General features: G+C 42.7%; 1 protein-coding gene across 1 annotated transcript in view; it reads left to right on the forward strand.

Moving 5' to 3' along the window:
* The window catches only part of LOC139555951 (YLP motif-containing protein 1-like), a 55,844-nt gene that overhangs the window by 23,571 nt on the left and 19,595 nt on the right, over positions 1–12,678 (forward strand). Inside the window, exons 13-15 of the mRNA XM_071369360.1 lie at positions 2,803–2,984; positions 4,702–4,868; positions 8,208–8,270. Coding sequence (XP_071225461.1) covers positions 2,803–2,984; positions 4,702–4,868; positions 8,208–8,270 — 412 coding nt within the window. The remainder of the gene's footprint in view (positions 1–2,802; positions 2,985–4,701; positions 4,869–8,207; positions 8,271–12,678) is intronic.

The raw sequence follows: 12,678 nt of genomic DNA on the forward strand, positions 1-12,678 counted from the left end.
CTTTTAGGAGGCTTTGGCCTATCTGGTTCCCTTTTAGGAGGGTTTGACCTATCTGGTTCCCTTTTAGGAGGGTTTGACCTATCTGGTTCCCTTTTAGGAGGGTTTGACCTATCTGGTTCCCTTTTAGGAGGGTTTGGCCTATCTGGTTCCCTTTTAGGAGGGTTTGGCCTATCTGGTTCCCTTTTAGGAGGGTTTGGCCTATCTGGTTCCCTTTTAGGAGGGTTTGGCCTATCTGGTTCCCTTTTAGGAGGGTTTGGCCTATCTGGTTCCCTTTTAGGAGGGTTTGGCCTATCTGGTTCCCTTTTAGGAGGGTTTGACCTATCTGGTTCCCTTTTAGGAGGGTTTGGCCTATCTGGTTCCCTTTTAGGAGGGTTTGGCCTATCTGGTTCCCTTTTAGGAGGGTTTGGCCTATCTGGTTCCCTTTTAGGAGGGTTTGGCCTATCTGGTTCCCTTTTAGGAGGGTTTGGCCTATCTGGTTCCCTTTTAGGAGGGTTTGACCTATCTGGTTCCCTTTTAGGAGGGTTTGACCTATCTGGTTCCCTTTTAGGAGGGTTTGACCTATCTGGTTCCCTTTTAGGAGGGTTTGACCTATCTGGTTCCCTTTTAGGAGGGTTTGACCTATCTGGTTCCCTTTTAGGAGGGTTTGACCTATCTGGTTCCCTTTTAGGAGGGTTTGACCTATCTGGTTCCCTTTTAGGAGGGTTTGACCTATCTGGTTCCCTTTTAGGAGGGCTTGACCTATCTGGTTCCCTTTTAGGAGGGTTTGACCTATCTGGTTCCCTTTTAGGAGGGTTTGACCTATCTGGTTCCCTTTTAGGAGGGTTTGACCTATCTGGTTCCCTTTTAGGAGGGTTTGACCTATCTGGTTCCCTTTTAGTATGGTTTGACCTATCTGGTTCCCTTTTAGGAGGGTTTGACCTATCTGGTTCCCTTTTAGGAGGGTTTGACCTATCTGGTTCCCTTTTAGGAGGGCTTGACCTATCTGGTTCCCTTTTAGGAGGGCTTGACCTATCTGGTTCCCTTTTAGGAGGGTTTGACCTATCTGGTTCCCTTTTAGGAGGGTTTGACCTATCTGGTTCCCTTTTAGGAGGGTTTGACCTATCTGGTTCCCTTTTAGGAGGGTTTGACCTATCTGGTTCCCTTTTAGGAGGGTTTGACCTATCTGGTTCCCTTTTAGGAGGGTTTGACCTATCTGGTTCCCTTTTAGGAGGGTTTGACCTATCTGGTTCCCTTTTAGGAGGGTTTGAGTTACTGTGACTAGTCCGGCTGGTATTATATCACCCTGTGTTTCTGTGACTAGTCTGGCTGGTATTATATCACCCTGTGACTAGTCTGGCTGGTATTATATCACCCTGTGTTACTGTGACTAGTCTGGCTGGTATTATATCACCCTGTGACTAGTCCGGCTGGTATTATATCACCCTGTGACTAGTCTGGCTGGTATTATATCACACTGTGTTACTGTGACTAGTCTGGCTGGTATTATATCACCCACTGTTACTGTGACTAGTCCGGCTGGTATTATATCACCCTGTGTTACTGTGACTAGTCCGGCTGGTATTATATCACCCTGTGTTACTGTGACTAGTTTGGCTGGTATTATATCACCCTGTGTTACTGTGACTAGTCCGGCTGGTATTATATCACCCTGTGTTACTGTGACTAGTCCGGCTGGTATTATATCACACTGTGTTACTGTGACTAGTCTGGCTGGTATTATATCACCCTGTGACTAGTCTGGCTGGTATTATATCACACTGTGTTACTGTGACTAGTCTGGCTGGTATTATATCACCCTGTGTTACTGTGACTAGTCTGGCTGGTATTATATCACCCTGTGTTACTGTGACTAGTCTGGCTTGTATTATATCACCCTGTGTTACTGTGACTAGTCTGGCTGGTATTATATCACCCTGTGTTACTGTGACTAGTCTGGCTGGTATTATATCACCCTGTGTTACTGTGACTAGTCTGACTGGTATTATAGCACCCTGTGTTACTGTGACTAGTCTGGCTGGTATTATATCACCCTGTGTTACTGTGACTAGTCTGGCTGGTATTATATCACCCTGTGTTACTGTGACTAGTCTGGCTGGTATTATATCACCCTGTGTTACTGTGACTAGTCCGGCTGGTATCATATCACACTGTGACTAGTCTGACTGGTATTATAGCACCCTGTGTTACTGTGACTAGTCTGGCTGGTATTATATCACCCTGTGTTACTGTGACTAGTCTGGCCGGTATCATATCACCCTGTGTTACTGTGACTAGTCTGGCTGGTATTATATCACCCTGTGACTAGTCTGGCTGGTATTATATCACCTTGTGTTACTGTGACTAGTCTGGCTGATATTAGATCACCCTGTGACTAGTCTGGCTGGTATTATATCACCCTGTGACTAGTCTGGCTGGTATTATAGCACCCTGTGTTACTGTGACTAGTCTGGCTGGTATTATATCACCCTGTGACTAGTCTGGCTGGTATTATAGCACCCTGTGTTACTGTGACTAGTCTGGCTGGTATTATATCACCCTGTGACTAGTCTGGCTGGTATTATAGCACCCTGTGTTACTGTGACTAGTCCGGCTGGTTGGTGTTGCCTTGTGAATTTTGCCTGCTCCAGGGCCCGGATTCATAAAACTGAGTGCTGATCTAGGATCAGGTCCTCCCTGTCCGTATAATCATATTTATTATGATCTAAAAGGTTGAAACTGATCCAAGATCTCCCCCCATTCTAAAACTCTTTATAAATACGTGTCCAGATGTGCAGTGTTCTGATCCTGTCTCTCTCTCTCCAGACCACCCCCCGGCCATCCTCCACCTCGCCCGGGCTACAGGGATAGGGACATGAGGGAGGGCAGCCGGACCAGTAGAGATGGAGAGGATCCTTATGGAAGGCCTGGGGGTTATGACAGACCTCCGTACGAGCGTGGGCCTGAGCGTGGGCCTGAGCGCTACGACCATGGTGCCTCACCATACGGTAAGACAGTCTCAAAACGAACCGACTTGGTGCAATGCGAATGTCTCGGTTTGTGAGTGGAGCTGATTTGTACAACAACCCCACAAAAAATGTACATTGTCCAAAAGAAAGAATTCTCTGAAGCTACCATGTCTTCACAAAGTATTCATACCCCTTGACTTATTCCACATTTTGTTACAGCCTGAATTCAAAATGTGTATTAAAAAAAGAAAAGCTCTCACCCACCTACACACAATACCGCATAATGATAACATGGTTTTAGAAAATGTTGCTAATTTATTGAAAATGAAAACCAGAAATATCTCATTTACTTAAATATTCATATCCCTGAGTCAATACTTTGTAGAAGCACCTTTGGCAGCCATTATATTTGAGTCTTTTCTGGGTAAGTCTCTAAGATTTCCACACCTGGAATGTGGAACATTTTCCCATTTTGTTATTTTCAAAAGGATTCAACCTTCTGTCTAATTGGTTGTTGATCGTTGCTAGACAACCATTTTCAGGTCTTGCCATAGATTTTCAAGTCAAAACTGTTACTCGGCAACTCAGGAACATTCACCTTCTTCCTGGTAAGCATCTCCAGTGTATATTTGGCCTTGTGTTTTAGGTTATTGTCCCGCTGAAAGGTGAATTAATCTCACAGTGTTTGGTGGATAGCAGACTGATCCAGGATTTTGCCTGTGCTTAGCTCCTGTCCGTTTCTTTTTTTATTCTGAAAAACTCCCCAGTCCTTAACGATTACACGCATACCCATAACATAATGCAGCCATCACTATGCTTGAAAATATCAAGTGTTAAAAAGTTGATTGCTTTGCCACATTTTTTGCAGTATTACTTTAGTGCTTCATTACAAACAGGATGCATGTTTTGGAATATTTGTATTCTGTACAGGCTTCCTTCTTTTCACTCTGTCATTTTAGGTTAGTATTGTGGAGTAACTACAATGTTGTTGATCCATCCTCAGTTTTCTCCTATCACAGCTATTCAACTCTGTAACTGTTTTAAAGTAGCCATTGGCACCATGGTGAAATCCTTGAGGGGTTTCCTTCCTCTCCGGCAACTGAGATAGGAAGGACGCCTCTATCTTTGTAGTGACTGGGTGTATTGATACACCATCCAAAGTGTAATTAATAACTTCACCATGCTCAAAGGGATATTCAATGTCTGCTTTTGTATTTTTACCCATCTACCAATAGGTGCCCTTCGCGAGGCATTGGAAAAACTTCCCTGGTCTTTGTGGTTGAATCTGTGTTTGAAATTCACTGCTTGACTGAGGGACTTTACAATTATCTGTATGTGTAGGGTACAGAGATGAGAGTCATTACAAAAATCATGCTAAACACTGTTATTGCACACAGTGAGTCCATGCAACTTATTATGCAATTTATTAAGCACTTTTATTTAACTTATTTAGGCTTGCATTAAGAAAGGGGTTGAATACTTATTGACTCAAGACATTTCAGCTTGTAATTTGTTTCTTTGTAAAAAAAATATTGTGTTTTAAGCCAGTGACCAAAAAATCTCAATTTAAACCATTTTAAATTCAGGCTGTAACACAACAAAATGTTGTATTCAACGGGGTGTGAATACTTTGGAAGGCACTATAAACGTAGAAAACGATCAAAATTGTATTTTAAGGCATCTTCCATTGTGAAGAAATGAAGAGACAGTATTATCTGTTCCTTTTTTGTACCGACTGTCCTGTCCTGTGGTCCAGGTGAACGGAGGAGTTACCCAGAGGAGAGAGGAGGAGGAGGCCCCACGTCGTCCCACCCTCCTCCCCCACCACCGGCTGCTCCTCCTTCCAGGATCGAGAAGAAACCGGAGACCAAGAACGTGGAGGATCTTCTCAAACTACCAGGCCGAGACACTCGTCCAGAAAGGGTGCAAATAAATGGCTGCTCGCTCACTCACTCGTTATCACTTATCACGTTATCATACTTCACCATAAATGATCCGTTATATGATAATGCTGTAGTGGTCAGATCATTATATGATAATGATGTAGTGGCCAGATCATTATATGATAATACTGTAGTGGCCAGGTCATTATATGATAATGCTGTAGTGGCCAGATCATTATATGACAATGCTGTAGTGGTCAGATCATTATATGATAATGCTGTAGTGGCCAGATCATTATATGATAATGCTGTAGTGGTCAGATCATTATATGATAATACTGTAGTGGCCAGGTCATTGTATGATAATGCTGTAGTGGCCAGGTCATTGTATGATAATGCTGTAGTGGCCAGGTCATTATATGATAATGCTGTAGTGGCCAGGTCATTATATGATAATACTGTAGTGGCAGATCATTATATGATAATGCTGTAGTGGTCAGGTCATTATATGATAATACTGTGGTGGCCAGGTCATTATATGATAATGCTGTAGTGGCCAGGTCATTATATGATAATGCTGTAGTGGCCAGGTCATTATATGATAATGCTGTAGTGGCAGATCATTATATGATAATACTGTAGTGGCCAGGTCATTAAATGATAATATGATAATGCTGTAGTGGTCAGATCATTATATGATAATGCTGTAGTGGTCAGATCATTATATGATAATACTGTAGTGGTCAGATCATTATATGATAATGCTGTAGTGGTCAGACCATTATATGATAATGCTGTAGTGGTCAGATCATTATATGATAATGCTGTAGTGGCCAGATCATTATATGATAATGCTGTAGTGGTCAGATCATTATATGATAATACTGTAGTGGCCAGGTCATTGTATGATAATGCTGTAGTGGCCAGGTCATTGTATGATAATGCTGTAGTGGCCAGGTCATTATATGATAATGCTGTAGTGGCCATGCCGTTATAAGATAATGCTGTAGTGACCAGGTCGTTATATGATAATGCTGCAGTGGCCAGGTCGTTATATGATAATGCTGCAGTGGCCAGGTCATTATATGATAATGCTGTAGTGGCCAGGTCATTATATGATAATGCTGTAGTGGCCAGATCATTATATGATAATGCTGTAGTGGCCACTAACAATGAAAGAAGGTCTTCAAACATGGAAGGTAGTCAGGTGGAGGCTAGATCAGGTGGGACCATTCTAGCCAATGAGAGGGCAGATAACCATTTGAACAATGGACACACCTCTGATGTCACGTGTCCTACTTTTTATATAAGTTCACTCGTAACAACAACGTAAGCATTACGAAACATCTATTCGATCATGTAGCAAATAAGTCATGACATTATTTGCTATTTACACTCGTTATTTGTTATTTACGCTCTCGTTGACCTCCACACACACAAAAAACGCCTCGCTTGGTGAGCAGAAAGAAAAACATTGTCACCTGTAGATTTGGCCCCAGGTATCTTTTGGAAATTATTCAGACCCCTTCGCCTTTCCCACGTTTTGTTACATTACGGCCTTATTCTAAAATGGATTACATTTTAAAATAAAAAATTCTCATCAATCTATACACAATACCCATATCATGCTGTGGTGAACTTCACAGGGTGGTGAAAGTGCAAGGGGATGAGTTTGATGCTCCTTTCCAATCGAGGGTCTTATGCTGGTCACATGATCATCGATGCTTGGCTACCGTTTGACAAATACAAAATGATGGAACCGCCATTCATAAATGAAGCTGGTGGGTTTATACTTTATAGTTTACATCTGCCAAAGACTTGGGAAATGAACGGGAATGATTTTGACAAATGACAGGAGTGGAATGTTAATTAAACCGACGGGTACCCAGACTACCGACGGGTACCCAGACTACCGACGGGTACCCAGACTACCGACGGGGGGTTCTGGGTTGAATGTGGACGCGCATAGGACAGTTCTGATTCCACTCATCTTTGTATCTGTTCTATTATAGTGTCTTTTGACAGCCATTGAGTCAGTTTTCTTCTTCCCGATTGGCTGATCCCTCCTGATGACCCGGTTGGACATGACTCCCAACAGGTTCATCAGGAGGGATCAGCCAATGGAGTCCCACCCGGGTGACTACATTAAAATGGTGGAAGCTCTCAATGGTGGTGTCCATGCTAATGTCGTTTTGGCCACTAGAGGCCTCCATCATTCTCTTTTTGAAACCCCCGCCCACCTTGCCGTGTAGCACCGCCCACCTTGCCGTGTAGCGCCGCCCACCATGCCGTGTAGCGCCGCCCACCTTGCCGTGTAGCACCGCCCACCTTGCCGTGTAGCACCGCCCACCTTGCCGTGTAGCGCCGCCCACCTTGCCGTGTAGCGCCGCCCCGCCTTGCCGTGTAGCGCCGCCCCGCCTTGCCGTGTAGCGCCGCCCCGCCTTGCCGTGTAGCGCCGCCCCGCCTTGCCGTGTAGCGCCGCCCCGCCTTGCCGTGTAGCGCCGCCCCGCCTTGCCGTGTAGCGCCGCCCCGCCTTGCCGTGTAGCGCCGACCCGCCTTGCCGTGTAGCGCCGACCCGCCTTGCCGTGTAGCGCCGACCCGCCTTGCCGTGTAGCGCCGACCCGCCTTGCCGTGTAGCGCCGACCGCCTTGCCGTGTAGCGCCGACCGCCTTGCCGTGTAGCGCCGCCCACCATGCCGTGTAGCGCCGCCCACCTTGCCGTGTAGTGTGTCCCCTGACGTAATTCACCAACTTCCTTATTCAATTCAGGACAACTTTATTTACACTTCATTCACTTATTTTCCCATTCAATTTAATACATCTTTTCCAGATTCAATTAGGGTTAAGTGTCTTGCTCATGATCACATCGACAGATTTTTCACCTTGTCAGCTCGGGGATTTGAACCCCAAATCATGTTTTGGTTACTTAGGGCCAGTAACCAAAACATTATTCGGGGTTCAAATCCCCGAGCTGACAAGGTGAAAAATCTGTCGATGTGATCATGAGCAAGACACTCTTAACCGCTAGGCTACCTGTTCCTCTCAAATAAGAAATGTGTTATTATCCTGGCAACAATCTCAACCTGTAGGCCAATACAAGTACAACAGGAGTACACAAATATCACATAGCCTGGTTCCTCTCTAGGTTTCTTCCTAGGTTTTGGCCTTCCTAGGGAGTTTTCCCTAGCCACCGTGCTTCTACACCTGCATTGTTTGCTGTTTGGAGTTTTAGGCTGGGTTTCTGTACAGCACTTTGAGACATCAGCTGATGTAAGCAGGGATATATAAATAAATTTGATTTGATATCCCCCAGTATATTCCCAGATACTTGTCTGCTGTATGAGTGAGTTCCAATAACTTCTATAATGGTGTTTTCTCAGATTGTCATCATAATGAGAGGCCTACCAGGAAGTGGTAAAAGTCATGTAGCCAAGCTGATACGGGTGAGTAGAACCTAAAGTTACCGTCGTCTGAGCTTTGCTTTTTCTGTTGTGGTAGTGTTGACTCATCTGGGATTAAATGGTATTTCCTGTCATGCGTTTCCTGTTGACCAGTAGCACAACTGGAAGGGAGGAGTATTGCTCCAAATCACTGGTTCCCAACCTTTTTTGGGGGTTCTGTACCCTTAAAACACTTTGACCTGCCTGAAGTAGCACCTCATGTGTGTGCGACCGGCGTGATTCTTAAATTATGCGTAAATTTGACAAAAAATGTGGTTTACGCACCCAGTCAAGTTTGGCAGACTTGTTTTCTATGTCAAGAAAGTAGGAGTTGAACTTCCTGTTGGGTTTGGAAAAATGTGAGCTCACTATTTGTACCATAGGAGCTCTGTCAACTTACCCGGTAAAAAGGTTTCTTTTATTTTGACCAATTGATCAATGATATCGACGCCCGTGTCATCGATCGTATGTCACAGCGTTATTTGACCAACAGTCTTCAGTGCATCAGACTTATACATCATAGGGTTGCCAGGACGAGGTAAAAAAAAGTTTGCCCAATGGACACTCAAAACCTGTCCAAAACCTGAAAACTTTTGGGGGTTTTTCACAGCATATTTAGACAAGCCCTTTTTCCCTAAAGTTATAGAGACAATTTTAAGAATGAATATCATAGTAACTAGTAATGATGTCGGAAGAAAGATGTGGTTTTCCATCAAAATAGTAATTATTCCGAGCTATGACATGACGTAATAAAGGAATTTAAAATGTGGCAAGAGAGAAGATAATTCACCCTGATTAAACTCGCCAGATCATTTTCCATCAATGGATATCAATTTAACTTGTTTTATTGCTATGATAAGGCAATAAGACACAACGGGGTATGGTATATGGCCAATATACCACGGCTAAGGGCTGGAGGACTTTTACCCCATTTTAAAAAGAAGCACGCGAGGGAGATCCGTGACTTCCATTTTAAATTTCCACTTGGGCTGTCCCCGAGACCTGAGCATGCATAAAGCACTTCGCTTGATACCGTTTTCTTTAAGTAAAGTCATTAGAATGTAGTTTAAACCACCTCCGAGTAAACGTATGTAATGCGCCTAAAGTCGTTTTCCAGTGATTTGTGTCATTTCCAGCATAATTCATGTTTCCCGGAAACGGGTGTCTCCATAATGACAAGTTAAATAGCCTACCTACAACTGGTAAAAAGTTGTCAGGACGGGCGACTCCTTCGTCTCTCGCTCAAGTTAACTCAGCCAATCGCTGTAGTGCTCTCTCAACACAGACACACCCATCCGGTCCTCCCCACCACCACCACTCACTCAGCAACAACATGCCTCACTGCCTGACAGTCCGCAGCAGGTCACAGTAACATCTACTCTACACTACCGTTCAAAAGTTTGGGGTCACTTAGAAATGTCCTTGTTCTTTTAAAGAAATTCACTTTTTTTTTGTGTGTCCGTTTTTAAAATAACATCCAATTGATCAGAAACACAGTGTTGACATTGTTAATGTTGTAAATGACTATTGTAGCTGGAAACGACATATTTTCATGGAATATCTACAGAGTCCCATCATCAGCAACCATCACTCCTGTGTTACAATGGCACGTTGTGTTAGCTAATCCAAGTTTATAATTTTAAAAGGTTAATTGATCATTAGAAAACCCTTTTGCAAATATGCTAGCACAGCTGAAAACTGTTGTACTAATTAAAGAAAAAGAAAACTGGCCTTTAGACTAGTTGAGTATCTGGAGCATCAGCATTTGTTGTTTTGATTAAATGCTCAAAATGACCAGAAACAAAGGACTTTCTTCTGAAACTCTATTCTTGTTCTGAGAAATGAAGGCTATTCCATGCGAGAAATTGCCAAGAAACTGAAGATCTCGTACAACGCTGTGTACTACTCCCTTCACAGAACAGCGCAAACTGTCTCTAACCAGAATAGAAAGAGGAGTGGGAGGCCCCGGGGTACAACTGAGTCAGAGGACAAGTACATTAGAGTGTCTAGTTTGAGAAACGGACGCCTCACAATTCCTCAACTGGCAGCTTCATTAAATAGTACCCGCAAAACACCAGTTTCAATGTCAACAGTGAAGAGGCGACTCCGGGAAGCTGGCCTTCTAGGCAGAGTTGCAAAGAAAAACCCACATCTCAGACTGGCCAATAAAAATAAAAGATTAAGATGGACAAAACAACACAGACACTAGACAGAGGATCTCTGTTAATGGACAAAAAATGTGCTTTTCTTTCAAAAACAAGGACATTTCCAAACTTTTGAATGATAGTGTGTATATATTTTAAAGAGAAATACCATGGTGCAATTTAAAATTGCCCAAAATCCCACAACCCACGAACAATACATTTTCACTCGTGACATACTGTCAAAGTAGCCCAGTTTGCTAGAAAACCTTGAACATGACAGCACTGACGCGGAGGACCACGTGTACTTAGCGCGAGCTGAGGATCAAACATTGAGACAACAGGCCAGGTAGACAGCAATGCACACACACACCAAAACTAAAGTTAAAAAGTAGGCCTATAAATATAAAATAACTAGAGATTTCTCTCCAGTGGCCTCAGTAAATATTTCCCAGAATATAATAATTGCTTTTTTTTCACAAATTCTTATTTATGACTGCCTACATGGTATTTTTACCATTCTCTTTCCATGTCTAGTCCTCAATTCAAATGGAGGCAGTTACACAGAACATTGTTTATTTATAATTTACAACATTGCAAATTCAATTTAAAAAAAAAAAAAAATCTATTAAAATAGAAAACATAAATATATTTTGGGGGGTAATATTTTGTAGAAATCTTCCCACTACCCCCTGGGGACTGCCCACGTAGAATGAGCATTATGATGCATTAACATGACACTACACCGTTCTATAGCAGCCATGTTAGAACCCCATTTTACATGACACTACAACATTCTATAGCAGCCATGTTAGAACCCCATTAACATGACACTACAACATTCTATAGCAGCCATGTTAGAACCCCATTAACATGACACTACAACATTCTATAGCAGCCATGTTAGAACCCCATTAACATGACACTACAACATTCTATAGCAGCCATGTCAGAACCCCATTAACATGACACTACAACATTCTATAGCAGCCATGTCAGAACCCCATTAACATGACACTACAACATTCTATAGCAGCCATGTCAGAACCCCATTAACATGACACTACAACATTCTATAGCAGCCATGTTAGAACCCCGTTAACATGACACTACAACATTCTATAGCAGCCATGTTAGAACCCCATTAACATGACACTACAACATTCTATAACAGCCATGTTAGAACCCCATTAACATGACACTACAACATTCTATAGCAGCCATGTTAGAACCCCATTAACATGACACTACAACATTCTATAGCAGCCATGTTAGAACCCCATTAACATGACACTACAACATTCTATAGCAGCCATGTCAGAACCCCATTAACATGACACTACAACATTCTATAGCAGCCATGTCAGAACCCCATTAACATGACACTACAACATTCTATAGCAGCCATGTTAGGAGTCAAAATTATTGACACCAATAAAGATTGTTAGAAATATAGGAGTCAAACGTTTTTAGTATTTGGTCCCATATTCCTACCACGCAATGACTACATCAAACGTGTGACTCTACAAAACTGTTTTGGTTGCGTTTCAGATTAATTTGTGCCCAGTGGAAATTAATAGTAAATTATGTATTGTGTCATTTTGGAGTCACTTATTTTAAATAATAATATAATGTTTCTAAACACTTCTACATTATTGTGGATGCTACCATGATTACGGATAATCCTGAAAGAATCGCCATTAATAAAAGAAAGTTAGAGTCAAATATCATACCTCCAAGACATGCTAATCTCTCACCATTACAATAACAGGGGAGGTTAGCATTTTATATCATACCCCCAAGACATGCTAACCTCTCACCATTACAATAACAGGGGAGGTTAGCATTTTATATCATACCCCCAAGACATGCTAACCTCTCACCATTACAATAACAGGGGAGGTTAGCATTTTATATCATACCACCAAGACATGCTAACCTCTCACCATTACAATAACAGGGGAGGCTAGCATTTTATATCATACCCCCAAGACATGCTAACCTCTCACCATTACAATAACAGGGGAGGTTAGCATTTTATATCATACCCACAAGACATGCTAACCTCTCACCATTACAATAACAGGGGAGGTTAGCATTTTATATCATACCCACAAGACATGCTAACCTCTCACCATTACAATAACAGGGGAGGCTAGCATTTTATATCATACCCCCAAGACATGCTAACCTCTCACCATTACAATAACAGGGGAGGTTAGCATTTTTTATATCATACCCACAAGACATGCTAACCTCTCACCATTACA

Source organism: Salvelinus alpinus, chromosome 27 (assembly GCF_045679555.1).
Source record: "Salvelinus alpinus chromosome 27, SLU_Salpinus.1, whole genome shotgun sequence".
Lineage (NCBI taxonomy): Eukaryota > Metazoa > Chordata > Actinopteri > Salmoniformes > Salmonidae > Salvelinus > Salvelinus alpinus.